General features: G+C 43.3%; 4 protein-coding genes across 6 annotated transcripts; all 4 read left to right on the top strand.

Annotated features, from left to right (window-relative positions):
• Positions 1-10: 10 nt before the first annotated feature.
• On the top strand, positions 11-8353 carry cyld3 (cylindromatosis (turban tumor syndrome) 3). Its single transcript, XM_030088234.1, has 17 exons — positions 11-99; positions 298-516; positions 1078-1195; positions 1497-1651; positions 1734-2246; positions 3299-3404; positions 3561-4048; positions 4191-4356; positions 4753-4894; positions 5238-5360; positions 5576-5667; positions 5798-5861; positions 6021-6225; positions 6314-6422; positions 6534-6652; positions 6850-7057; positions 7145-8353. Exons 2-17 carry the CDS (start codon positions 355-357, stop codon positions 7327-7329), a joined length of 2955 nt encoding a protein of 984 aa, XP_029944094.1. The 5' UTR covers positions 11-99; positions 298-354; the 3' UTR covers positions 7330-8353.
• A 421-nt stretch (positions 8354-8774) lies between these two features.
• Positions 8775-13057, top strand: emc4 (ER membrane protein complex subunit 4). 3 transcript variants are annotated; one of them, XM_030088277.1, is made up of 6 exons: positions 8775-8821; positions 9852-9998; positions 10147-10261; positions 10431-10584; positions 10685-10845; positions 12462-13057. In XM_030088277.1, the coding sequence occupies exons 2-6, from the start codon at positions 9895-9897 to the stop codon at positions 12495-12497; spliced, it is 570 nt and encodes a 189-aa protein (XP_029944137.1). In that variant the 5' UTR covers positions 8775-8821; positions 9852-9894; the 3' UTR covers positions 12498-13057. The 3 variants fall into 3 exon arrangements, with proteins under 3 accessions (XP_029944137.1, XP_029944138.1, XP_029944136.1); XM_030088278.1 differs by having other exon boundaries at positions 8820-8894; XM_030088276.1 differs by lacking the exon at positions 8775-8821 and adding an exon at positions 9294-9316.
• A 1065-nt stretch (positions 13058-14122) lies between these two features.
• lpcat4 (lysophosphatidylcholine acyltransferase 4) lies at positions 14123-21093 on the top strand. The gene is made up of 13 exons (XM_030087752.1): positions 14123-14343; positions 15202-15565; positions 16445-16557; positions 16726-16786; positions 16981-17039; positions 18483-18517; positions 18852-18906; positions 19399-19481; positions 19633-19758; positions 19921-20077; positions 20196-20288; positions 20373-20508; positions 20617-21093. The coding sequence occupies exons 1-13, from the start codon at positions 14260-14262 to the stop codon at positions 20778-20780; spliced, it is 1530 nt and encodes a 509-aa protein (XP_029943612.1). The 5' UTR covers positions 14123-14259; the 3' UTR covers positions 20781-21093.
• Positions 21094-23994: 2901 nt separating this feature from the next.
• On the top strand, positions 23995-25435 carry nop10 (NOP10 ribonucleoprotein homolog (yeast)). Its single transcript, XM_030087770.1, has 2 exons — positions 23995-24199; positions 25047-25435. The coding sequence occupies exons 1-2, from the start codon at positions 24146-24148 to the stop codon at positions 25185-25187; spliced, it is 195 nt and encodes a 64-aa protein (XP_029943630.1). The 5' UTR covers positions 23995-24145; the 3' UTR covers positions 25188-25435.
• The last annotated feature ends 1123 nt before the right edge of the window (positions 25436-26558 follow it).

Genomic DNA, 26558 nt, shown 5'->3' with positions numbered 1-26558 from the left:
GTCAGTCATTGTACTTCCTGCTTTCTAGGTGAGGTGGTTTGTTATTGAAGCGGAGCAACTTTAAATGTGATTGGAAATGTTGACGGTCGGTTGAAGTCGGTGAGTTTTCCATGAGAGCGAACTTTTTCCACACGGTTTGTTAGAAAAATCAAATATCGCCGAATAGCGGTGTTTGTTCTTTCATATGTTTTCAAAGCGCACTTAAGTTGAATTGAGTTTACCTGACGTTGCGTTAAGTTGTCGAAAACGTGCTAACATGGCGCTCCTACCGGCTCTATGTTTTCTTCTTTCTCATAGAAAAATGAAGGACGTAACCACACTGTGAACAAGCAACAGATTAAAACAATTTTCGAGATGTCAGGAGCCAATGAGCACAACAGGAAGCGTCGCCCCCACAGAATGTACTTGATCTCGACCGACCTGAGGGTCCAGGACGAGCTGGAAGGTACCATTCGGCTGGTACGGGGGTACCTCTGCCAGGAGCTGGACTCGAGAGGGGACCACCCCTGGGTCAAGGTATTAGCTGATTATGTCCGGGAGGAAATTAAGATTACACATGCCCACACATCGATATCTGTAAAAAGATCTCTCAATGCAATGTTTCTCAACGTTGAGAAAATAATCTAATGTGATTGAACAGTGTTTTGCTAATAGTTGTAAAAACACCAAATTAAATATTTTTACACAAGGTCTGATTTAAAACAAAAAAAAAACTGCAGTCAGTCTTTTCTGTGTAGCAGCCTTGTTCAAGTGACAGAAGTTTGAAATCTGCACAACCTAATAACATGCAAGAGGCAGGTGGCAAGCACCCATGCACAGAAACACACCTGTGAATGATTGAAACATTTCTTTAGCTTCAGTTGTACATTGTTATGGTTCACTGCCTCTCAGATTATTGTGATGCGCTCCCTCAACCACATGCTGCTGGGTCAATATTTTGAAATGATACACACAATTAGAATAATGTACGATAATGTACACACTCTTGTGTTGTTGTTCTTTATTCACTATCCCAGTTTCCTCCCCACCTTTCTCCTTCATGTTTTCTTTCTACTGAACCTCATTTTTTACCAACAGGTTTTGGACAGCAGTATCATGTGCAGAGTAGAGAAGAGGTATCTGCTCGAAATCTCGAATGACGTCGCTGACCTGCTGGAGCCTGTGAGGGATCCAGAAGCTCGACTGAAACTTCTAAGTAATGCATCCATACTAAATACTCAGAAGAGTTGGTGTTACATGTTGTAAATGGAACGCTGAATGCAACAGGTTTATTTATGTAGCACCTTTCATAGGTACAGAACCACAAAGCGCTTGACAGTGGACATAATAAAAGACTAAACATTGTGAAATGTGACTGGTTAAAGGTACAAATTTCCCCCAAATGTTCCGTCTGTTTATTTTAATCAGTTATATCTAGTTATTTATTTTAGGTTTTTGTTTTTTTTTTTTTTTTTTTTTTTCTTGTATGTGTGAGTGTGTTTGTTGTTATTTTGCAGACAATGGGACTCTGCAGCAGTTACCCTCTTTACCTCTGAATGCTCCGCTGTGGGTCCAGATGGGCGAACAGGGCGAGCTCGCAGAGGCTGAGCTGAAGTACGTGGGGCCGCTCACCGGAGGCAGCAGCGCCGTGTATTTCGGGGTGGAGCTCATGGTAAATTAACTATTGAAAACCTTTTTACTGTTTCTGTCAGTGGTGATATTGACGCCTTCTTTACTCGCCGCTGCTCCTCCAGGGATCCGCAGTCGGTCGAGGACAGAGCAACGGTTCTTACAAAGGTCATCGTCTTTTCCACTGCCCCGAGGCCTGTGGCCTCTTCGTCCCCGCCAGTCACATTACCCCCCGCCAGTGGTCCCGCGGCAACGCCTCGGACGGACAGGAGCGAGCGCGCGGCCGGGATCACCACCGGGCAAGCAGTGGTCCCCAAAGCAACGGCCACCATGGCAACATCGACCGTCCAAGCCATCATCCTCATCATCCTCCGCAGCAGCAGCATAGCCGTCGCATCAGTTTCCACCAACATCACCGGCCGAGCAGCCCGACTCCGACGCACGGCTTGCTGTCGCGGACCACCGAGTCGGCATCCGCCTCCGCTCACGGCCGAGGCCCTGCCCTGTCGCCCCCGCTGTTCCAGACCGGCCAGCGGGTGTGCTTTCAGGTCAAGGACGCCGTGCATGCCGGAGAAGTGCAGTTCTGTGGTGTCCTGTCCGGCCGATCCTCGCCGGGAACGTACGTCGGAGTTGTTGCGGTCAGTGTGACCCACAGAAGACTTCTTAATCATTCTAAACACTTCATAAACTTGGAGCAGAAAGCAACAGTATTTGAGTTTAAGCAGTCACTTACACTGAAACAGCAACAGAGTCAAACATGGGGTCAGCAAGCTGTACTGCAAATCTATGGCTGATGATACGTTGATTCCAAGTTTAAGACCTACTAATAAGAATTTTTTGACATTTTATCACTTTGTTTAGCTTTGAAAGCAGTTTGGCAGACATATTTATAGTTTTGATTGAAGTTAAACCTTGTCATGAGCTTAACTCTTCAGCTGTTTGACAGATCGCAGCTCAGCTTTCAATTACTTGAGTTGTTTTGGTCATTTTATCTATTGTGTCCACTTCGAGCCTTTCCGACAGTTTTGTCTGCTTCTCCATTCTGGGTTTTTTTAGTTGTCAATTTCCCTCCCCCGTTGAAACTTAAAGGTCAACCCGCCTTCTTGAGAATCAATGCAAATGAAACTTTCTGTGCATTTTTTGAGGAGGTTGGATTTTTTATTACTCATTTGTCGCATGCAGATTAAGAGTGAGCAGGCAGGTAAACCATATTTTTCTGGACAATCTCTTGAACTGTCTAAATTGTCGCCAAGAGCTGCAGAACGAATTTGAAAATGACGGAACTGAAATAAGATGAAAATGTGTGTTTACATGTAATTTTGTGAAATCTGCAGGGAGTCGCTACAGAATCACATAAATCCATTCAGATTTAGGGCTGTCACGATATCAAATTTTCTCTTCACGATTATCATGGGCAAAAAATATCACGATAACAATATTATCACGATATCAGCAAAAACTTTACTAATAATGGTACAAACATTCAGATTCATCTTTAATTTTATTTTTGTTTGTTTTCTCTCTTTTCCCAGATGAATTACATTCAGAAGTTTGTGGTTGATTATTGTCTTTTAGGCCTGCGTCTCTGTCACTGTTCTCTGGAGTTAAATAACTTGCTTCAGCTTGAAACGTTGTATTTGCATTCCCTTGAAAATCAATTTGCTGGACTGCAACTGTGTGTGTGTTTTAGGACGCTCCTGTTGGCAACTGGGATGGGTTTTACAAAGGAGTGAGGCTCTGCCACATTCCTTCGCCCCTCTATGGCCTGTTACTGCCCGTCGGTAAGGTGTCCTCAGGTATGGCAGCTTTTTCTATAAAAACTGTTTTTACTCCGAACAGTTCTGCAAATCTTTTCTCGTTCTTCTTTTGTGAATGTGGATAAAAGCTCTGTGAAAATGCAAGAGATTTGTATCCAAATGTGAGGGTTTTTTTTTTTTTTCATTTGCCCTCAGAACAGAAATCCCACCGTCACAACCCTCTTTTCCTCCCAACTCCCAAATCCATCCTGAAGCCGACGCTGCCCCCCCTCCCGAAACCTGCCCCCACGTCGCCGACGGCGTCCTCCCCGAAGACGGCCCTGATGCCCCCTGTCAGGCACGGACCCAAGCCGCCGCCGCCGCCCCCTCCGAAACCCAACCTCAAGCTGCTGCCGCCTCCTCCCCTCCCCCCTCCCCCCGTCCCTCCCCCCAAACCCCAGAGCTCAGCTCTGCCTCCTGCCGCCGAGCCGCCGCCGCAGCACGCCAACGGCACGCACAGCCCGCCCTCGGCTCTGTGGTCTCCGCACAACGGGGACGAAGCGGCGGTGGACGGAGAGGCGGGGCCAGGGGAGGAGCTGGAGGTGGGCTCCATGGTGGAGGTGAACGACCCGCCGCTCTTCGGGGTGATCCGCTGGATCGGACAGATAAACGGCGTGCCAGAGACGGTGGCGGGAATCGAACTGGTAACGGGAGTTTTTATGAAAATAATCTTTCAAATTATCCTGTTTGGCTTTTTATTCCACAAGACGCAGCTGTGTCAACATATTTGCGTCTTCTTACGACATGAAGACGTGTTGTATGTGTGTGTGTGTGTGTCTCCGTCAGGACCACGAGCTGTCTGCAGGAACAGACGGCAGTTACCTCGGCGAGCGTCACTTCCGCTGCCCGCCCAACAAGGGCCTGTTCGTCAAGCTTCGCAACTGCAGACGCGACTCCCGCTTTCCCGCCCCCGAGACGCCCGTCAATCAAGTGGAGCGCTGCAACTCTATATGTGAGAGAAATGACTGTCGGCGCGCACGCAAAACACTCTTCTCACTGAGTCACTTGAGAAAGCGTGGGAGTCAAGCTCATCTTTTCCAGTTGTGAACGCATTTAAGAGTGTTTGTTTCTGTCAGCTTGGAGCCCGATTTCTTCTGGGACTTTTCTGCGATTTTTGCATCAGGGGCTTGTAATTTGACACCTGTTTCTGAACTGCATTCACTCTCATTGTTATTAAAAGCTGAATCATGTCCAGCAGGAACACTGATTTGTTGACTCTCAGCCACACCTTTTTATGAGGTTTCTCCACTCCTTCCAGTCTATAAACGCGCTCATCTGACAGATTTCCAAAAGGTGTCCATCGCTTTTTATTACGTAATTGTGAGCGTGACGTGTCCGTGTCCGGCAGGCTTCGCGGACTGGGGCAGCGAGCGTGTGGAGGAGCACACGCCTCCCGTGGAGGGGGACGAGGCCAGAGAGCTGTATGACGGCTGGAAAAGAGGCATCCAGGGTCACCTCAACTCCTGCTACCTGGACGCCACGCTGTTCAGGTGAAACCTGAGTCATAGAGAGAGGAGCGAAACTGCAAATGCACCAAATCTAAAGTGACAGCAGAGTAGAATTTATCAACTCGTCATGTTTTTATGCTGCTTCTCCTTTTAGCTTCTGCAACATAATTCTTAATCTTCCCATAAATATTATTTCTTTTGCAGATGAAAGATTTCTCAAGTTTGAATGCACAATACTTTGATATTTGATGCTTTTATTAAAGAAAACCATTGGTTTAAATAGAATCACAGCTGCAATAGATGTCCAGGTTGTCAGATTCATGGTATCATATCCTTTTAATTTCCTGTTTCAATTTGTTGAACATTTCTTCTTCTTCGTTTCCAGCCTCTTCTCCTGCTGCAGCTCAGCTGACTGGGTGTTATTCTGGCCTGCTGATACTGAAACTGAACAAAGCTCCAGTCAGGCTCAAGACCTGCTGCGCTGTGAGATTGTAAACCCCCTACGAAGGTGTGTGTGTGCACGTGTGTGTTTGCACGTACTTCATCTTCAGTGACGCCTTGAAGTTTTGCATGAAGAACTGTTTTCAATTTGATGTACAATATTAAAATTAGTTTGGTTTTGAAAAAAAAATTACATTCTAGCACACAATAAAATAAATATTTCAGTACCGAAACAAGCCTTTCCCCCCAGTTGTTTAATTGTATTCCGGTTGTGTTTCTCAGGTATGGCTATGTGTGTGCCAGTAAGACCATGGCCTTGAGACGACTGCTGGAGGCCGCCAACACCAACGCCGGCTTCACCAACCAGGAGAAAGGTACAGTGTGTGTATGTGTGTGTGTGTGTGTGTGTGCGTGAAAGTCTTTGGCCTCCTGCAGGCGTGATCGCCACAAACAATGTTGTTGAAACTGAGGAATGCCGTCGCGCCGCCGTCTTCTCTCCGTCAGATCCTGAAGAGTTCCTCAACAAGCTTTTCCAGCTCCTCCGAGTCGAGCCGCTCCTCAAGATCAGGTAACCTCGCTCCGCTTTTTTGTGCCGTCAAGCACAATGAAAACTCCACTGCGGCTTGTGGGATAACGATTCGCACGTGATTGATGTATTGTTTACAAGCGGCCGCCATGGTAACCCTGTCTTTAAGTTCTCGATTTAACGTCCTCGTCTGTCTTTCAGATCCATGACTCAGGAGCCTCAGGAGTGTCACCTCTACCAGCTCTTCCCACCGGCCCTCCCGTCCTCCCCCTCCTCCCCCTCCCCCGTCTCCCCGGTCGGCTCCCCCATCCCCCTGTCCTTGCCGGCGTCCGGTCGGATGCGGGTCGCCACCGTGCAGAGCCTGCTGGAAGCCTCCTTCCTTCACTCCGGCCTCAAGTTTGTCGAGGTAGCAGAAATGAGCGATGCTTCTGTTCAATTAAACCTACGATCTTGTAATAAATCTACGAACATCTTGCGTCGATCCTCTCCATCAGGCTCCCTCCTGCCTCTTACTGCTCATGCCAAGATTTGGGAAGGAGTTCAAAATGTTTGACGCCATTTTGCCCTCCCTGAGCCTGGACATCACCGACCTGCTGGACGACAGTAAGAGAAACCACAAGGGACAATCTCGGGAATCTTTAAGCTGCATTCTGTTTACTTTCAGCTGCTCTCTGTTACATTGAAACGTAACTTTCTGTCGGTTTCTGCCTGTAGGTTTGAGGCAGTGCAGCATCTGTCAGGCTGTGGCAGAGTGGGAGTGTCTGCAGTGTTATGAAGATCGAGACATCACTCCTGGGCATCTTAAGCAGTATTGCGAGACTTGTAAAACACAGGTAGGCATTTCGTACTTTACTGTTCAGTCACCTGTCCTGCAGTTTACCTCATGTGGGGTCGCAGCAGGCTGGAGCCAATCTAAACAGAGAAGCAGGGCAGAGGTAGCAGAAAGATGCATTCCATTAAGTTCATCAAACTAACCACTGGAGCAGGATTTAAAGACCACCGTTATCTCTCTCCTTCCTGTCTCCGTCAGGTCCACACTCATAAGAAGCGTGCGTCCCACAGCCCAGTGAAGATCAGCGTTCCTGACCCGGCGTGGACGGGTCCCCTGCATTGTGCCCGCCAGCAGATGTCTCTGTTCGCTGTGACGTGCATCGAAACCAGCCACTACGTGAGCTTCGTCAAGCACGGGCCCCTCGCCTCTGACTGGCTGTTTTTTGACAGCATGGCCGACCGTGAAGGTAAATTGAGGTGTTGTGCCGCGTTCTGCTTGACGCCAAGCAGACGTTGGTCCAGCGGCTTCCATTTCCTTGTTCATTTTCACGCAGGTGGAGAGAACGGCTTCAACATCCCGCACGTGAAGGCCTGTCCGGAAGTGGGCCGCTACCTCAGCTTGTCGGAGGACGAGCTGAGCAGAGTGGACGCCGCGTCCTTGCGGGAGTCCACCCGCCGCCTGCTGTGCGACTCCTACATGTGTCTGTACCACAGCCCCGAGCTCAGTCTTTACAAGTGACGTGGAGCCAAACGCAGCTTGTTGAAACTTAAATGTAACACCAACAACGCTTCCTCAGGCTCACCGTCTCCTGCACTCGCAAAATATGACCAGCCTATTTTTAATCACTTTGAAAAGAATATTTGAATATGAACTAAAACTGAAGTCTCATGATTGAAAAAGTATTCAACTTCTGGTGCCATGTTTACATTGAACAGGGAAATGCAGTTTTTGTGTCATGAAATCCATTGAGAAAACTCTGCAATTCCATAGCTTAAGCGCCGCTCAGCTAAACAGAAGTGAAAAATGCATCCAAGGGCTTTTTGTTTGTTTGTTTGTTTGTTTTTTTCCTGGCTCTGTGTTGATTTCATCTGAGGTGTCTTTTGTTATGTAATTTTGTGTTTAAACACGAGATTGTAGTGCTCTCATGACTTAGGCTGCCAGAAAGCAATATTCAATGTGTTTTGTTTTTCCAACATGATCTCTAACTTGCACCGAGTTACAAATTTGTAGTAGTTTTAATATTCCAGTTTCTCTAGTTAAATACTGTTGCAGTTACTCTATAAATGAGTTTAACAAAGTGAATAAAAGTCCGTATCCATATGTTGACACAGCTTAGCTGAGACTCGGATAACTGTGATATAAAAAAAGACAGCAACATTTGCACAAGAACACTTGCACACAACTTATGTGCCTTAAGAACAAATGTGCGCAGCTGTAGCTTGGTGATAGAAAGAGGAGCGCTATGCAATCGTGAATCTGCAGGTAAATGACTTCATTTGTGGGCTTTTCCTGTGGCTTACTGATGCTCTTGCACTGTACACGAACCACTGTGCCTGTAACATGTAACACATGTACAATTTACTCTGTAATTTGCACTTCTTCATTTGTATATCAGTTATGTGTGTATATAATATTGATGAACTGACATTGAATATTAAACATTTGAAATCTGAAGTTTTTCTTACAAATTGTTTAAAGAGGATCCATCAACAAGAAAAAGGATCCAAGTTCTCTGTTATTAAAAGCTTTGATATTCTTTGAATTTGCCTTTTTATTTCTCCGCCTTGTTTTAAACGTGTGAGTGAGTGACTCGATTGGATGTCTAGAGCCCTCAGCCTTGGGTGTACTGAAAGGTGCTGATATATAATTACTGTGTGCCTAATGAAAGTTTTGAATGAACTGAATAATTTAGAAGTATAAATATGAAGCATACAAACCATCTGCTATTTATTTAGCTTTAAAAACAAATAGTAATACCAGATTAAGATTTATATCTTAGTACTTTGATATTAAAAGATAAACTTCTTAATCTTCATTATGCATTAATTGAATTTATGCTGTCTTTTTTTAAAAAAAACATTTTTAACTCTCTAAGTTTATATTTGTATTTGCCGTTATTTTATGTTTACATATTCACACACCAGACGTGACGTAATATGTGCGACGCACCCAGATGACGTCAACCTCGCGCCGGAAGTAGCTACAGCCGAGCGGTCGACGAACAGCATCGGTAAAAATTATTTCTCTTTCTGACACGACTAACAAAACAACCCTCATATTTGTGACTTCGGTGTTCCTGTAGGGTAAGGGGTTTATTTGCAATTGCTGTGTCGGATTAATATCGTTTTAACATTTTGTCAGACGAGAACTAACGATGTCCTCACTTTGCACGTCACGTTAAATTTATAATTTAGAAATCATGCAATGAATCCACAAGATGTCACTGCTCATTTTTTAACCCTAACATAACCCTATATTTTATGAGTCATGGATTAAATTTACAAGATGTCACTGCTCATATTTATTTCTAACATAACCCTATGTTTTAGAAGAAATTGATTGTATTTCCAAGATGTGACTGCTCACATTTAGAGCTATTTTGCCATGTGTATCATGTTTTCCACTTTCACAGACTTCCTTCAGCTTGTAGATAATATTTTGTCTCCAGTGATGTGTTGTTTTTATCGTCTGCGTGACAGACATGACTTCCATTCACCATGATACAGTACGTTCTCCTACACACAGATAAAGCCAGATTTGTTTTTTTTTTGTTTTGTTTTTTGTTTTGTTTGTTTTTTGGGTGCATACAAAATGGCACGTTTTTCACATTTCAGTTTGCATATTTCAGCAGAATTAATTTAACATTTTGGTCTTTAAATGCACTTGAATAAGCTCACAAATCTCTCCTGACCAAAATTCAACATTGATTGGTATTAATCTTTTAATCTAGTTTTCGTGCTTTAAAGCATTTTGTGTTGTTTTGTTTTAATATGTAAAGTACTATATAAATAAAATGTGCTTGTGGTTCCTACTGAGCAGCAGAAAAAATGGATTTCTCTGCTATTCTAAGGTTTTGTGAAGGTCTCAATAAACAAGACAGTGAGAACTATTAAGTAAAGTATCACACTGCAGTGTACACTGTTTCAAGTCCCATAGAACATCTGTCAGCAGTGAGGTCCTGTGCACCTGCCAGTGACAAATAGATTGTATTATGAGGCTACACTCTGTGACTGATCTTTTGTGTCTTTTCTCCTACACAGGTGCTTTTTGCTTCTGGGGTGGAGCGCTGAAGTTTTTTTTGCCATGGCTTCTCCAGGGGGGCAAGGATCAGGAGCTCTGGCTACCAGATGTGGAGCTGGGGCAAGAAGGATGAAGTGGGCGCTGGAGCTGAGCCTGGGTAACACCAGGTGAGCGGAGACATGAGTGAAGTTTCACTGTGAGCTGCACTTTAGGGGCCACATCACAAAAAGAATATCCCCAATTTGATTCTATGTGTTTTCTTCAGATCCTTCAGTTTATTCCCTCAACCTAAAGGTTTGTGTATCTTTCGAACAGGAGTCGTGGTGACAGGCAGGGCGGCCAGGGAGACGTTGTTTACCCCATCGGTTACTCAGAGAAGCCGGTCCCCGACACCAGCATTCAGGAAACAGACAAGAACCTTGTGGAAAAGGTGAGCAGAGCTTTTCCCTGTTTATATGCAGGTGAATTTCCTTTATCTTTTTCCCAAAAGTCTTTTCAGTATCATTCCTATTCAAAGTTTCGGTGTTTATATCCTCCCAGAAAAGAGCTGTGTATTAGATGCGTGACGCTGCTGTGTCTGTGTGCCTCCCGTTGTGCAGCGCTGCTGGGATGTGGCCCTTGGACCCTTAAAACAGATCCCCATGAACCTGTTCATCATGTACATGTCAGGAAACACCATCTCCATCTTCCCCATCATGATGGTGTGCATGATGGCCTGGAGGCCCATCCAGGCTCTGATGTCCATGTCTGCCAGTGAGTATCCACGTCGCCTTTTCACTGTGTGTTAACATCAGCGGTGTTACACTTCACGTGTGTGTGTTCCGCTTATTCACGGCTCCCTCTTGTGTCTCAGCCTTCAAGCTGTTGGAGAGCTCTAGTCAGCAGTGGCTTCAAGGACTGGTGTACCTGATCGGAAACCTCTTGGGCTCAGCGTTAGCCATCTACAAATGTCAATCAATGGGCCTGCTACCGACGCATTCGTCTGATTGGCTGGCCTTCATAGAGCCGCCACAGGTGAAGTTACACACATGTAGTAACATGTTGAATATTCTGGCTCTCAAAGTTTCCAGGTATTCCTCATGAGATCACTTGTTTTTTGGATGATTTTTGAGTTTCCACATATTTGTTTTTGCTTGTTGATTCATTTCAGACAAGTCAAAGACACAGATACTCATATACACTCGTACCTTAACATATCCATACATGATAAGTTGAACTAGATGTGTTTCATATTGTAGGATTCACTTTACAATGTATGAACAGAAATGTGTGTGTTTTACTTTCAGAGTAGAACAATCTCTAAAATTCCTGAAATGGTGTTTTATGTCTTTCACAGCTTATTTTAGAAGAAAAGGCATTCTGCACTTCTGCTTTTTGCACAGTAGGGGGCAGAATTCGGTCAGCTTGATGAATTTTTGAATTTTATTGTTGGGCAACACACATTCAGAAAATGTTGGATTGATTGCCCTCATTTAATATGGTGCAAACTAGAAAATTAACCTTGCTGTACCTCTTCTTTGCCTTCTCTTTTATACTGTTCTCTGCCACTCAAGGTCTCAGCATACGTTGAAAATCCTGTTGTGCTCAACACACTAAAGATTTGGCTTCAGTTCAGGAAATATTTCAAGTTCCTTGTGGCGTCTCCTCTGGGTACATTGTGTGATAATCACCTGTTTTCCCCCTCAAATATGGATTCTGCTTTCTTGGTATGGTGTAAAAAGGGTATTTGTAGTTGTGGCCTTTTCAGTAGTTTTTCCAATTTGTCATCACGATATGATCTGTCCTCAAAAAAATCTGTTTCAGTACTTCCAGGCCAGACATTTAATTTCGAAGTCATTTCCAGCATTTCCTTCGCTACCACCTCGTCGGTTATTGGAAGATATATTGAGATTTAAGCTACCAAGGAGTCTCGGTATGGTATGACCGTATACTGGACCTGGGTAATCACTCCAGTTCAGAAACAAGGGCTGCATGGGAGGAGGAGATTGGTCTTCCAATTGATCAAAATTGGTGGGGTGCAATGGTCAGTAAGTCAGGCACTGTCTTTTCTTGTGCACATTTAAGATCCAGTTTAAGATCATCCATAGGGTCCATTTCTCTAAATTAAAATAGTCTAAAATCACTCCAGAGGTTGAGGACAAATGTGACCCTTGTTCCAATTCAGTGTCATCTGAGTCATATGTTTTTCTTTTGCCCACGCCTGCATAATTATTGGTTTGGTAAAGTTTTTTTGATATAATTTCCTCTATAATGGGAATCGTTAGTCAGCCCTATCCGTTTATTGCTATCTTTAGCACTCCTTATAAGTGTAGGGAATTAAAACAGGTCCAAACAGAAGTTATTAGTTTTTCCTCTTTAATTGCCTGGCGCCGCCTCCTTTTGCAGTGGAAATCCCCCCACCCCCCCCCCCCCCCCCCCCCACCCCCCCATTGCAGTGGCTTACAGACCTCATGTTCTTCCTTAAACTTCAGAAGATTAAATATACGATGAGAGGACGTACTGATAAGTTCTTTTGGAAATGGCAACCTTTTATTTATTTATTTTTTATTTATTTATTTTATTTTTTACATTTCTGCAGCAGATCCTGCAGCCATAGAAGATCTCACATTTTTTATTTGTTTTCTCCACAGAGGATGGAGATCATGGGCGGAGGGATGGTGTTGTGAGGATGCTGAACCTTGGACGCCCCCCCCCCCGACACACACACACAGAGGAATAGGATATTTGCTGGGTTTATTCGCCATACTGTCTCTACTCTGACTGTTCTGTCGGCCTTCCTGTTTTCTGACCACAGCAGCTCAACCAGCAGCAGAGATTATTTTATGGAATCCAGTTCAGAGATAGACCTGCTTTTTAGATGTGTACACTTATTTCTAAGAGATGTTCTCTATCTGCCGCTCCTGAAGTTAGAGGTCAGAGTCTATAAATTGTTTTGATTTCTGAAATTAGAATTTCTAATAAACCTTTTCACAATTGAGTAACATTTTCCTCTTTTTTTCATCACATTTCACTTGTTTGTTGATTAACAGATTGTAACTTTCTTGTCTGCATGATTTCAGCATGCAAACCAGCAACATTTACCAAGCCCTTTTAATTTATAGGTCTGCTTAATTTATACTGATTTTTCCTATGAAAATGCTCTATGAAATAAATCCTTATTTGTTGCTTGAATTGCTTTCAATATGTCAATAAATGTGTTGGATGATTAAAAAAATGTGGAGGTTTTCTTTTAGAATTGCCTTCTTTTTACAGTCTTGTTGCTTGATTTTGTTCAATTAAGTCATTTTCTTTGTGATGCAGCGGAACAGGCACAGCCTGATCAGTCTTGATCAGTTCTCAAGCCACATTGTGCTCACAATAGGATGCAGATGACATTTGAGTTGTTAAAAGTGGGAAAAACTGGACAGTTTCATGGTAGACATGGTAGAAACATTTCAATAAAGTTACAGGAGAACCAAGTATCACATAAATGTTTATAAGAATTGGAGATGAATGCATCCTGGGATGTGATTGTAATACTCAAAACGCACATATGCTTTTGGATATCTTATACTAAAATAATTCTTCAAAAACTAGGAATAACAAAAATAAGAGCATTGCATCAACTATCATAACAAACATTTTGATGCCATTGGAATATTAGGCTTTGTTACTTTGCTTTACTTTCATGGATACATGAATACAATGTTTTCACAGGAGGAGAATAGGAGGGATATAAGAACAACTTTTTAATTTCTAATTCATGAAAAAATGTTTTAAAAAATTCACTTTTTCACTTATTTACTACATCAGAAAAATGAGATATTGCGACGGTCAAAATAGGAAAAATGAAAAGTAACATAATGTAAAAAGTATCTAGGCATGACAATATTAAAGGTACAGGTGAAATGAGGACGATTAAATTAACAAAATCTAAATTAATGAAAATAAGACATGAAAACTCATTCGATTTGTGAGCCATTTTTAGAATTTTGTTTATGTGTAAATTCACGTTTTCATGAAAATCTAAATAATGTCATTTTCAATCAGAAAGATTTTTTTTTTTTTTTTCAGTAGAAAATCTCTTCAGTCATGTTGTAACATTCAGTTTCTGTGTGACAAGCTGAGATAGTTGCAGCAGACTGGAGGTACGGCGGGTGAAGAGGTTTCGGGTACCGGTCTGACTCGTCTGTCCCGGCGCGGCCCGGCCCGGTGGGCCGGGCTGTCAGCCCGCGAGGGGGCGGGACAGGTGAGGAGAGCCTACAAGTATGAAACGATGGGTGTGTGAGAGAGTGTGTGTGTGTGTCTCTCTCGCCATGTGTAGGAACTGAGAGCGGGCTCGGGCTGGTTTTTAGTCACTTTATTTTTGTTTTGTTGTTGTTTTTGTTGTTGCTGACGTCATTTCGAACGTTTTCGACCAGACGTTCCATTTGGGTTTGCGTCGTCGCCATGGAGAAGTTCGACCCGGACACGCACGAGTATCCCCATCCGTTCATTCACGAGGTGAAGCTGACCAGAGAGCAGAGGCTCAAGGTAAAGTTGAACGACTCTCATTCATCCTGTATATTGCTTTTTATTTTTTGCTCGTTTTCTCCGACATTGGTTTGACAACCTGTCACAATTTAAATGTAAATGCAGTACATGAAAAAATAATATTTCCAATTTCAATTAGTTTTTCTTGTTTTTCCCTAGTTTTTTTTTTCTTCTTCCATGTTTCCCATAACACTTAGAACCAACAGCCCCATGAAAACATGGTTTACATTTCCTTCCCATGTTATAAATGTCCCAGCAACATGCCACAGAGTTTCGTAACACCTCCTGGAGTCACCAGAACAGGGAGGGTAACTTGGCTGGAAATACTGCCATAATCTTAATAACAATGTTTTCCCCACACTGTGGGTTCAGGATGCGTGGGAAACCCATTATCAGTGGACTTAATGTTCTTTTTTCACATCATGTGTAGAACTGAGTGTCAAACTGCTGTTATCTGTTGACAATTTAGTTGTTTTTTTTTTCATCAAATCAGCAAAACAAAAATGTTCCCAGCCCTCATAATCTACTTGAATGTGTAAACTGTGGTTTACTCTTTCATCTTGTCTCATTAAAAATTGTTTAAGGCTCTTTTTTTCTTCCGAAACTGTGGTTTGAGCTTTAATCAAGAGATTGCAGTTCACTTTAAAAATGAGTTTGAAACAAATGACAGAATAAATATTCTCTTTGATTCTTTTGCCAGACAAAAAATATATACCCTTAAAAAGTGCAATCTGGTCGAACTTGTGTATTTATGTTCCTGCTTAAACCATGGAGCTAAATAATCCAATCAAGAAGAAAATCATCTTGAAGTTCTGTTAAAAACTTGTAGAAGTATAAACGGAACATTTCTCCTCACAGGGCATCCTCCTCGGCCTCTTCCTCTTCCCGATGCGAGTCTCCATGGCGGTCCTCTGCTTCCTCATCATGTGGCCCGTGGCCCGGCTGCGGCTGGCCGGCCTGTCGGCGGAGGAGCGCTCCCGGCCGGTGACGGGCTGGCGGCGCTGGCTCATCCACCCGGTCGTCCGGCTGATGAGCCGAGCCGTCTTCTTCTCCGTAGGCTTCCACTGGGTGAAGGTCAAAGGTCGCAGGGCGGGGCTGAAGGAGGCGCCGATGCTGGTGGCGGCCCCCCACAGCAGCTTCCTGGACATGCTGGTCCTCCCCACCGCCCAGCTGCCCACGGTGGTGTCACGATCGGAGAACACGAGCCTGCCGGTCATCGGAGGTAAAACGAGCAGCCAGAGAGCGAACACCCAGTTTTAAATGACTCCAGGTGAAACATAGATCTACATAAGTGGTCTTGAACTTGCCAGATTTAAATCGACCTGCACAGACAGTGTAGGAGAGGCTGCAACAAGGTGTGTCCATCGCGTGAAAGTCAAGTCAGGTCAGGTGTGTGTGTGAGTGTGACACCCTTCTGCTCCACCCCGGAGTCCCCCATAGCGCCAGCCAGACATTCCCGCGGCTCCAGACCTGGCGTGACCACGACCTACTCTACACTTCGATCATATCTCAGCGCTGTAGGCAGAAGTGACAAACCTGGAGCTGCTTTTTCAGCTCTGACTTGACAAAAGAAGTAAATCGTCAGGACGTGAATTTTTTGCTGAGGAGGTATACAAAATATACCCTGAATCCTCCTCTAAAGCCGATGTGTCCGGTGTCAACTGGCTCTACCTGCTCCTGAGAGACGCCTCTCAAGTCTGCTCTTGTTCCACATGTAAATGACATCGATTGTTTGAGCCGTGTCGAGTGTGACTGAGTAGTCCCACACTGCGCTCCGACGTTTTAATGCTACATACATATATGGAAATACCATATCGAGTCTGCTAAGATGAAAAGGCGATCAGAATGTAATGATTCATCAGTTTGCATGTGTTTCCTGTGTTTAACTGTGTTTGCTACATGCGAAAGGACGCCTCGACTTGCTCACCTACTATGTAAACAACTAAGAGTAATATTTGGAATAGAGGGGCCCGAGGAAAGCTCAAGTATGGCAGGAAGTCCCAACATAAACAAGTGACTCATTTCACTGGCCTCCGGTCTCCTATTGAGCCTCCTTGCTGCATGTTTTTTGACCCCTGCTCTCGATAAAATTGCGTTTCAGCTCTGCTGGAGTTCAACCAGTCGGTGCTGGTGAGCAGGAAGGACCCGGAGTCGAGGAAACATGCGGTGGCTCAGCTCAACGAGAGGCTCTCCTCCAACGGCTACTGGCCTCAGGTGAGACGCGACCGGCCTCACAGCGACCTTCAGACTGACCTTCAGCCCAACATTACTGCTGATGTCTGCATGTTTCTAAACTAATGACTTCTTGAAGACGCTGAATTAAAGTAGACTCGTCAGGATTTAGGACCTTTTTCAAGATAAGCTCTCCCATTCTCCCATCAGATGCTGATGTTCCCCGAAGGAACCACGACTAACGGTCGGGCGCTCATCAAGTTTAAGCCCGGTGAGTGAAGCGGGCGGAGTCTGGCGAGCGCGCTCCACCTGCCTGCTGTTTGCACAGATCATGTAGGAATGAGCGGCATGAGAGAAGAGGGCGTAGCAGCGCATTGTTTCGCTACTGGACGAGTAACTTCTCCTCTTTCCTCCCCGCCGTTCCTGTCCTGTCCCTGCGCCCCGTGTCCGTCACCCTGTGGTTAGGCGCCTTCCTCGCCGGCGTCCCCGTCCAACCTGTCCTGCTGCGTTACCCCAACCGGCTGGTGAGTGGAGGCTTAACTCCTGGTGCCTGGTCTCCCTGGGATACTTCATTTCAGTTGCGCCAGGTGTCTTTATCACTCTCCAGTACTGAGTCAGTCATAAAACGTGAAGCCGTTAAAGTGACGCCTTTCCCTTATTTGCTCGGGGGAAACGCTCACGTCGAAGTTCCTCACAGCTTCATTGATAAAAGAAAAGATTTGGTTAGAGCTGCAGGTTAGTTTGGATCAAACTGGGCTCATTCAGTCCCTGAAGTACAACATGTTGGGACTACCCGAAGATCTGGTTGTCTACTTCTGACAGTTTTCTAATTCAAGTGCAAAACACTGGAAATGTATTGATGAATATTTGATTGTTTTTTTTTTTTTTAATATATGCACCACTTCCACAAATCAAAGCTATGGAACGTTGCCAGAAAGCATCACCCTGTCCAGAAAGAGCTATTAAATTAGTTGAAAATGAGAATATTTTGCAGAAAGCTAAACACTCTGCAGTCATAGAAAGGAGGAAATTTGAAATATGTAGAATGGATTTAGTGGATTGATGTGTCAAAAAATCACATCAGTGTGCTTTATGTAAATGAAAAGGTTCTCCACTCAGTTTGAAAATTGCATTCACTCGCTGCCTGATCCAGTCGCCGGCGGTTCAGTTATTTATATGCACTGTGCAGCATTATGAACACAATGTGCATTGAATGGTCTGGCCAGAGTTATTTAAAGAGCGTTATTTTTATGCTATTCAAAGTGTGATTATATAACAAAACGCAAAAAAGACGAGCTGTAGTGTACGAACAAGTTTTAGGTAATTATGAAATTAAATAGTTTGCAAATAGTTTGTTACTGAAAGTTGATCTAAAAAAAAAACTCGTGAGCTGAAAGAATTACCTTTTTATATTCTCATTCTAACCTGTGTTGAGTCACTATAGAACGAGCAGAGGGTGGAGAGGAGGTCAAAGGTGACATTAATGTTTAGAAGCCAGATTCATGGTCAGATTTTCTCTCTCCTGTGTGACATCTGTGTTTCCCTCTGTCGCTCTTCTCTTTATTAGACCTTTATTAGGAGAAATGTGCAACATAATTGTCCTTTTTCAAGCCACTATAACTCTGTTCTTTGGCTGTAATGCAATCTGCATTAGTATCTTATTCCCGCTCATACATACCTTCCTCTTACTCTGACAGTCCTTCAGTATTTGTGTGTTCTGTCATCTCTGTCATTTCCCTGAAGGCCATTTTAAACACAGCTGTTCATTTTATCAGGCTGCAGTTATCCTTCTGAACGCCGCGATGTTTGCTCAAGCTTGCGTTTGCGTACTGCGTAGGTGTGTGACGAAGACAATGTCGACCGTGTTGTTTATGACTCCCATTTTATGTCTGTTACTTTTTTTTTTTTTTTTTTCCATCGTGTTTTGTGTTTACTGTGTGATTCCTCTCTTTATGGCTCCTCCGCAGGACACCGTTCGCTGGACATACAAAGGAACGTCCTGGTAAGTTTTCCTTTTTTTTTTTTTTTTTTAATAAATAAATAAATAAATCTTTTGTGATACTGCTGTGTAGATTACAGTTTAGCTTTATGATGGTTTTACAACACAGGGAGGACATTGGGTAAGATTGGAGCTGTCAAATATGGCCTGGGGACCAGGACTGTACAACGTTAATTTTTGAGGTTGTTTTTAGGAAATTGACACTAAAAGAGGCCGTTCTGGTGTTTAAATGGGATTTTGCACAGTATCACGGTATCAGCCACTGATCCCCTGTCTTCCCTTGGCACAGACTGATGCTGCCAGTGTTTTCAGACTGAACTCTCTCTTTGTCCTTTAGGCTTGAGACACTGTGGCACACCACGACACAGCTACACACCAATATGACTGTTGAGGTGAGACGTCACGCGTTAACACGTCACCACGTTATCAGTACTGTGAATGGATCGTTTTCCTCATATGTTTGGTCACAAAACATGGGTGTGTAGATTATTTCTGAATGTTGATGTTATATATTCCTTTTTCCCTAAAATACAAGGTTAGAGTCCCTTTTTTGAGTGTTTGTAAAAAAAACAGAGGACAATCACGGCATATTAAAGACAGCAAACATATATGGTGCTGTAACTTCGGTGTGGAGTCGTGATGTGTGCTCAGGGTGTGTCCAGTTCACTCGGACATCACTGCTGCCTGAAGGTGCAGCAGCAATTATGATCAGTGAAGGAGGGCGGTGCAGAAGCAGTGTTCACTTTGTGTTATGTAAAAAAAAAAAAAAAATCATTGCATGCGTCTTCCATTACTATCTGAAACTTTCAGATGTGTGCCAATGTCGATTGGTTACCGTAACTACAGTAGACATGTTTTGTTTTGTTTTTTAAATTGTGTTGCAGTTCCTGCCAGTTTACAATCCTTCAGAAGAGGAGAAGAACGACCCCAACCTGTATGCAGACAACGTGCAGAAACTCATGGCCAAGTAAGCCCCGGATCCAACAGAGACACCACGAGCAGGACTAGTATAGTTCTTGTTCGTTCTGTAAAATGACAATAAATTGAATTTATTTCTGAAGGTTTTAACCCTTTACTTTTATTTTGTTGCATCTAACTGAACTCTATTTCTGCCGCAGAGCTCTTGGAGTTCCGGCGACAGACTACGTGATGGAGGGCGGGGTTCCTGTCAGTAAACTGGGTGGACTCTCCCTCCCGCTGGAGTCCCCCGCCAGAGAAACGCTGTCTCTGCTGCACAAGAACCGGTAAGAAAACATGGGTTTATCGTGCGCCGCTGTAACGTCCATTGGCCACAGATCTGGAACCGCACATCGCTCTAGAACCTCTAGATCTGTAACCTGTACTGTCAGTACATCTGGGATCTTCTTCTTCTCACTGTCGCCTTCCTCCTCCCGTCTCATTATCAGTGTGGAGACGCATGAAATCAAAGCTGCGCTGGACAGAATGATGGAGAAGTGTCAGACGGGAGCCTGGGGGTCAAGGGTCAGCACCAGGGAGCTCTCCTCCATCCTGGCGATGAAGGAGAAGCAGACGGCCGCTCAAATCTGTAGCCTCTACTCCAAGGTAAAAACCAGTTTACACTTTACAGAGTGTGTTTTCTAAATCCTCAGAAAATATATTGAACACTTTTTTTTTTCTAAATATCCATATTTCAAACGCGCCGTCCTCCTTTCGTTCTCAGGATGACGACGTGGACCTCAGACAGGTCTACTTCAGCGTCTCGGCCCTCTCTGGATTTTTCAGTTTCAAGTCTCTCCTCCACTCCGCTTTCACAGTAAGTGTTTCATGACAAAATGCAGCATTCTGTTTATGGCGTCTTCTAGTTTTCTGCGACAGTCTCACGCGTCTTTCCTCTCAGCTGTTCAGCAAAGAAGAGGAAGGCAGCCTGAGCGCGGAGGAGCTGTCCGACCTCATGGGGGCGCTGCTGGGCATCGCTCAGTACCACACGGCCGAGCTGTACGCCGAGGCGTCGGTTCGGGGCCGGCTAACCGAAGGTTAGTTTTTTCTTCGGGCTTTTCAGGGAAGAACGGGGTGTGGCAAAACAAAAACCGTAACCCTAGCAGCTGAAAGAAACGCTCGCCAACATCACTGTGTCCTCACAGAAAACCTGCTGCGCGTGCTCACCACCCACCCGACCTATCAGAGAGTGGTCAGCGGATACCTGCAGCCCGGAGAGGCGGGCTCCTCGCCGTCGGCCAATGGAACGGCTGCGAACGACGTGCGCGACAGCAACGGATTCCCAACACAAGACAAGAAGCTCGACTGAGAAATCGGGTTTGCTGGGGGGGGGGGGCAAAAGGAGTCGACCATGGATTGTATTTTCAAAAAAATATTTGTGGATGTATTTTTCCGTCTTTCTAAAGTTACACATGTAGCTTTTCCTGTTTTTAGATTATTCTTTAAATGTTGATTTTTATCATCATAAAATGTGTTATTTATAAAATATCCTGTCATGTGTTTTTTTCTAGAATACTGTTTTGTGCAAAGAGAAACTGATGACTTCTTCGAATTTTACATGTAAATTGGACTTTCTTGCATTTTTGTGTGAATATTTTTTTTTTAAGATTTAATATTAAAACTGTAAAATCTTGATTATATCTTGTTCTGATTCAGTGGGAGACTGGTGTCAAATTACAAGCGCTTTACGTTTCACCTCTGCATGATCAGCACTGGTGAATAAGACGTTTTTCTGGAAGCTGTTTAGTCAAAAATCCAAGTGTGATTTCAAGGTTTGAAAGTTAGAAACCAGCACAGCTCGTCGGCACACCTCCTGTCTTGACGTCTGTCCATCTTCTCAGAGTTAAATATTTGCCACACATGTGGCGACTGTTTCAATTCCTGAAAGAAATATGCGATCACGGCGTGAATCTTGATCTTCTTTACTGTTTACTCTGTTAGTATATGAAACACGTTTCTGACGAAGTCTTCATCGCTGCACAGTTCATCCAGATAATCCCTAAATGAGTCATTTCCAAACTCCACCCTCTCGTCTTCACCGGTTTCGGTTATTCCTGCCTCTGTGCGTTTTTCCGCCTGAGTGCAGAAATTTCAAATTGTTCTTTGTCAAACCTGAAATCTTGGATTTTGTAAAAGAAGTTTAGTTGATGGAGAACCTCTGCACTGAGGGAGTCAGTGGCTGGCGTGCAGGCTTTCTCCTGGTCTTGTGGTTTGTCTTCAACAGCTCCAAGAGTTTTCTGCTTTTCTTCTGTGAATTGAGAAGAAGAAAGCTTTATGGAATGCAACAAATGATCAATAACCCTGAACTAACTGGTTTTCCTGGAGTTCTGTCAAAGCAAGATCTTTGGATCACTGCCACTTGTGCTTGAAAGTAGTATTACAAGGCTGAACTAGTCTTTTATTTAAAATAAAAAAAGATCTGCAGCACACATGTTCCACTGCTTTTCCAAATCAGACTTTGACCTCTGACCTTCAGTCTGGTCCTGCATGTTTCTCTTCATTGCTGCCGGCGTCTCTTCGGACCCCCTCAAGTCTTGCTGGGCTGCTGCTGTAAAAGACCTGCGGTCATATATAAAAAAACAAAACACGTATGAAGCTTCCAGTCGAATGAATGGATGAATCTTATCTGTGTCGATCTTACATGTCCGGATCGCAGGTTGGTTGGACGGCCGTCGTCTTCGGACATATGCACCAGTCGGGACAAACCTCCGCCTGGGAAAGGTCGGGCTGAGGAGGGAAACATGGAAGGTAGTAGATTGCTGAGAGGCTGCTGCTGATGGGAAGCAAAATATAACAGCCGGATTCAGACTCGGAGCCTGGAAAAGAGAAGAACGTTGTATACGGGCTCCGGGGGTAACGAGGGGTCAAAGTCTCCAAGTTGGCCGGAAGGGACTCTTGACCAAATGGTTGGACGGGAGTTTGGATGGGATGTGGAGTGGTGGTCGTCATGTAGCCTGATCTGTCCGTCATCAATCGCTCCGACTGCGTGTGGATGATCCGCTCGGGCCGTCCGGTCAGTTCGTCGACAGGGATCAGATGAAGATGATAGTGAGAAGCAGGAGCGGGGACGCCGCCCGGATGAGCGCCGTCACACCGCTGAGGCAATGGGGTTCCAGCCTGCTGATGATCCATCGTTAATCCTTCAATTTTACTGCGCCCTTTGAGTAAAACTGTCAGAAAAAGGTGAATGTAGAAACATCAGAGCAGGTCAACAGCTGAAGAGCACTTTATAAGAGTCATAAGAATCAAGCATAAAAAAAAGGGCATCTTAAATTCACCAGCTTGCACTTTATATGGGTTAGATTCACGCTTTTATCAGGATTCTCTATTGTGATTTCCTCCAACAATTCAAAAAACTGCGTATGTCTGACTGTTTGCTTCGTGACGGACATGTGACCTGTCCTGGGTGAAATGCTCCGTCACCTGTAATCACCTGGCAGCATATGACAAGATATTCACCCCATAAAAAAACAAACTAGAAATTAGTTAAATGTTTGAGTACTACATTTTGAAAGCATTTAAATAATTGATTACTGCTATTATTATCATCTACAGGTGATACTATCCTGTTTATTATCCTACTATCTTACTGTTCCGGTTGTTAATGATAATTGCAAAAATATTATTTTATTGCTCATATATTATCAGATGTCATTCTAATAAACATCCTATTGAATTATCAACATTCAGAAACATGTCCAACATCCACTTCACTGATAATAAACACATTCAATTATTCTGAATATAGGAGTGTTTTTAAAATGTGATTGTAATCACTGTATGACACAAAAAGGAACAAAAATATTGATTTATTTTACTATTTTCTCCCACTTCGGCAGAATAAAGGCAGAATTTCTTTTTCTTTCCAAACAGTAATAGGATAATGGTCGATCATGTGAAAAGTGTAATAAAGCCACTAATAACAGTGTATTGTATAATATTCAGAATTATTCAGTGACACATGAGAGCCGATCAAACAGAGCTAAAATGCCATTTAGTACCTCTAAACTCCTTAAAACAGTCTCCTGAAAAACAAAAAAAGTCTATTCCAGCCTGCTTTAATAGGATTGCTTATATTGAATTGTGCCCTTTTTTCTAAAAAAAAAAAATCGCCTTGCCTTCATTTGGTAAACGAAAAAACTAATTTCATGGATTTGAGGTTTAAAGAGAAATAGAGTGTAACTTACTAATTGGATCCCAAAGCCTCACTTTGCTTCTCTTGAAGGATGATTGGCTGGAGTTGATACTGTTCGAAGGATACCCTTGGTTTATATTTACTTTTAAAGTGAAACATTTCTTAAAGTTTCCAACTGTTCATAACCATGATGCTCTGATAATTATCTTTTTTTTTTTAACAAAAATTATTGACACTCAGACAACATCGGAAAAAACTTCCGGGTGGATATAAAACCTTTTTTTTTTATAAATTATTTTGTCGTCATTTTCCAGCGAGCAGGAAAACGACACAGGGCACGTCCGTTTCCATGGCAACCATCCGCACGATGGCGTCACTCCGTTTCCCAGAATGCCTCTGTTCCCCGGATATCCGCTGTGCTGTTCCAGCGACCGGAAGCCGTTCCGCACGTGGAGCTAACGCGAAGTTGTGTGTTGCTTCAGAGAGCAAACTGTGACTTTTACGTTATTTTTGAAGTTTGGATCCAAGCTTTCGCCGACATGTTTCTGCAATATTACCTCAACGAGAACGGGGACAGAGTCTACACCCTGAAGGTGACGTTCAAGTGCCGTGTTTACATCGTTTATGGTTCACACTTCGGTTTAATAACACTAAAGACAAAAGTGATAAAACACTTTGTCCTGAAGTTTTAGAAGTTTTAATGCTGCTTTATTTGGTGTATAATTAATTTATTGTATGTTTTGCATTGAACTCAAAAGAAGCGAGCGTTCTGAGAAACGCTGGACAGACAAATCACAACAAACAACAGGGGGCCTACAAATAATCACCTCGTTTTGCGAGCACGTAATACAATGATCTGATCGAAGGCTAACACCGGAGGTATTTGGTTTTTTATTGTCATTACAAACAACCTACTACTTGAATATAATTTTGAAATATTGAATAAAGGCAAAAAGCTGTAGCACAGCAATCAACAGACTCTTAACTTTAGTAATGATCTCGATCAGGATGCTGTGGCGAAATGGTATGAGCATATATTAAACACTTTTTGGGCTTTTTCAAACAATCAGTTAATTAGACAGCAAAAAACTTAGGAGAGGCAAGTTGCACATCGAAATAAACAAAGCACCAACACAAAAACTAGTTAAATACCCGAGTAAACATGCAGGAATAGAATATATGGAATAGCCCTTTAATCGAATTGATGTTGAAAATAGTTGCCTACATATTAATTAAAATATCGATTCCTTGTTGACTGAATTCTTCTATAATGGACCACTGGGATGTTAGAATAGAATAGAAATACTTTATTAATCCCAGAGGGAAATGCACTGAAACAAGGCATTTTAAAACTTGGTTGTAAAATAAAAATGTACAATCGTCACTGCTTTAGTTGAAATCTAAGCATTGCCTGAATTTGTTTTCCTTTGTCACCATCAGAAATCGACTCCTGAGGGGCAGCCCACCAGCTCGGCCCACCCTGCTCGCTTCTCTCCAGACGACAAGTACTCTCGACACAGAGTGATGCTGAAGAAACGTTTTGGCATTCTGCTGACGCAGCAGCCCAGGCCTGTCCTGTGAGAGAGAGAGAGATGGAGGACGACCCTGCATGGATGGAGTGAGAGAGAGACGAGACCAAGACGTGGGATGTGTGGTGGTGAAGATGTGGCTCCTTCATCAAGAACAAGAAAACTTCCTGCCACATATTGAAGGGACTATTTTTTTTTTTTGATCAGCTCCAACAAGAATGTTACAAGTCATCTTGATTTGTTCATATTTTATTTTGTCAAGTTTTTTTCATGCTAAATAAATGTTTGGTTATCATTTTACCAACTTGTTTACTGTTACTAACTTGACACTTGCGGACCCCGACACTGCAAAATCATTGAAATAAAACGCATATAGACAAAAAAAAATGAGAGAAAACAACCAGATACATCTAATAATCTGCAGGATGCATAATTTAGCAGTTATCCTTTTTTGTTGTTGGAGAGCTTTTCAGGGATAGACAATAATTTTGACTTCTTAGAAGTTTATTTAGGAAACAAATTGGAAAATTTCAAGTTCATCAAGAAATCAATATAGTTTTTGGTTTGACAATCTGCTGATGGCTTCAGGCAAAACATAACTGGGCTGGAGACCCCTCTGGGTGCCCAAAGAATAAATGGGGCCTTGTTTCAGTATTAGTTTGGTAGGTTTCCTTGAAAGTGAAAACAAGTAACCAGTATGTTAGCCTTGTGCTTAAAACCTGGAAGTCAAAATCAAAACTCCAAGAGGAAGTAAAACTTTTCAGATGGCCAATGTACGACTCTTGATTTCCTGTCTGCGTCACATGATGCCAGATTCAGACAGTGAACGTTATATGGTCTTACTGCTGTATTTATAGTGTATGAAAAAATCATCTTAATATCATTCAATACTTTGTGTAGGAGATATTTTTCAGATACTTGCAGCATTGCAGCTTTATTACTAAGAACAACAATAATAAAGAATCTTTTCTATTTGTCAATACTTTTATTAGTGCATACAAGTCAGGAAGTCTCAAAAGCCTCAGTACTGCAGTCTGATCATCCAAGTTCAGCACAACCCCTTCACGCTGCTGGTGAGAATGTTAGGAAATGACTGCAGACCATGGCACACATTTTGGCCACGCCCACTCATTCAATCCTTCCAGACACATATAACAAATACCATCTCTGAAGTACTGGGCTTTAACATCAACTGCTCCTTCACCTTGTTGTGTCTTGGATGCCTTCTGGACGAGCTGTCTGCAAATGACGTTTATCTTTTGAAAATCTTCTTGGTGTCTGCCAAAATGGCCATGACAAAATATTGACTACAGAAACAACTCACCACACTGAACCTCTTTACCTCCATAACAGAAAATATAAAACTTATGGAACACATGACCTCCTGGCGGCTCCAAGAGGAACCAGGAAAAAGACGGGGAAA

The sequence above is a fragment of the Salarias fasciatus genome, chromosome 3, assembly GCF_902148845.1.
Source record: "Salarias fasciatus chromosome 3, fSalaFa1.1, whole genome shotgun sequence".
NCBI lineage: Eukaryota > Metazoa > Chordata > Actinopteri > Blenniiformes > Blenniidae > Salarias > Salarias fasciatus.
Note: the sequence above shows the minus strand (reverse complement) of the source record. Positions and strands in the feature narration are given on the sequence as shown.

Excerpts from the sequence above, each read along its gene's own strand:
- cyld3 (XM_030088234.1), top strand. The coding sequence starts at position 355 with ATGTCAGGAGCCAATGAGCACAACAGGAAGCGTCGCCCCCACAGAATG. Across the intron at positions 1,196-1,496 it reads AGCTCGACTGAAACTTCTAA|ACAATGGGACTCTGCAGCAG; the intron begins GTAATGCATCCA and ends GTTATTTTGCAG. Across the intron at positions 5,361-5,575 it reads ATTGTAAACCCCCTACGAAG|GTATGGCTATGTGTGTGCCA; the intron begins GTGTGTGTGTGC and ends TGTGTTTCTCAG.
- emc4 (XM_030088276.1), top strand. Across the intron at positions 10,585-10,684 it reads TCTGATGTCCATGTCTGCCA|CCTTCAAGCTGTTGGAGAGC; the intron begins GTGAGTATCCAC and ends CTTGTGTCTCAG. Across the intron at positions 10,846-12,461 it reads CCTTCATAGAGCCGCCACAG|AGGATGGAGATCATGGGCGG; the intron begins GTGAAGTTACAC and ends TTTTCTCCACAG.
- lpcat4 (XM_030087752.1), top strand. The coding sequence starts at position 14,260 with ATGGAGAAGTTCGACCCGGACACGCACGAGTATCCCCATCCGTTCATT. Across the intron at positions 16,558-16,725 it reads CCAACGGCTACTGGCCTCAG|ATGCTGATGTTCCCCGAAGG; the intron begins GTGAGACGCGAC and ends TTCTCCCATCAG. Across the intron at positions 20,289-20,372 it reads TCCTCCACTCCGCTTTCACA|CTGTTCAGCAAAGAAGAGGA; the intron begins GTAAGTGTTTCA and ends CTTTCCTCTCAG.
- nop10 (XM_030087770.1), top strand. The coding sequence starts at position 24,146 with ATGTTTCTGCAATATTACCTCAACGAGAACGGGGACAGAGTCTACACC. Across the intron at positions 24,200-25,046 it reads ACAGAGTCTACACCCTGAAG|AAATCGACTCCTGAGGGGCA; the intron begins GTGACGTTCAAG and ends TGTCACCATCAG.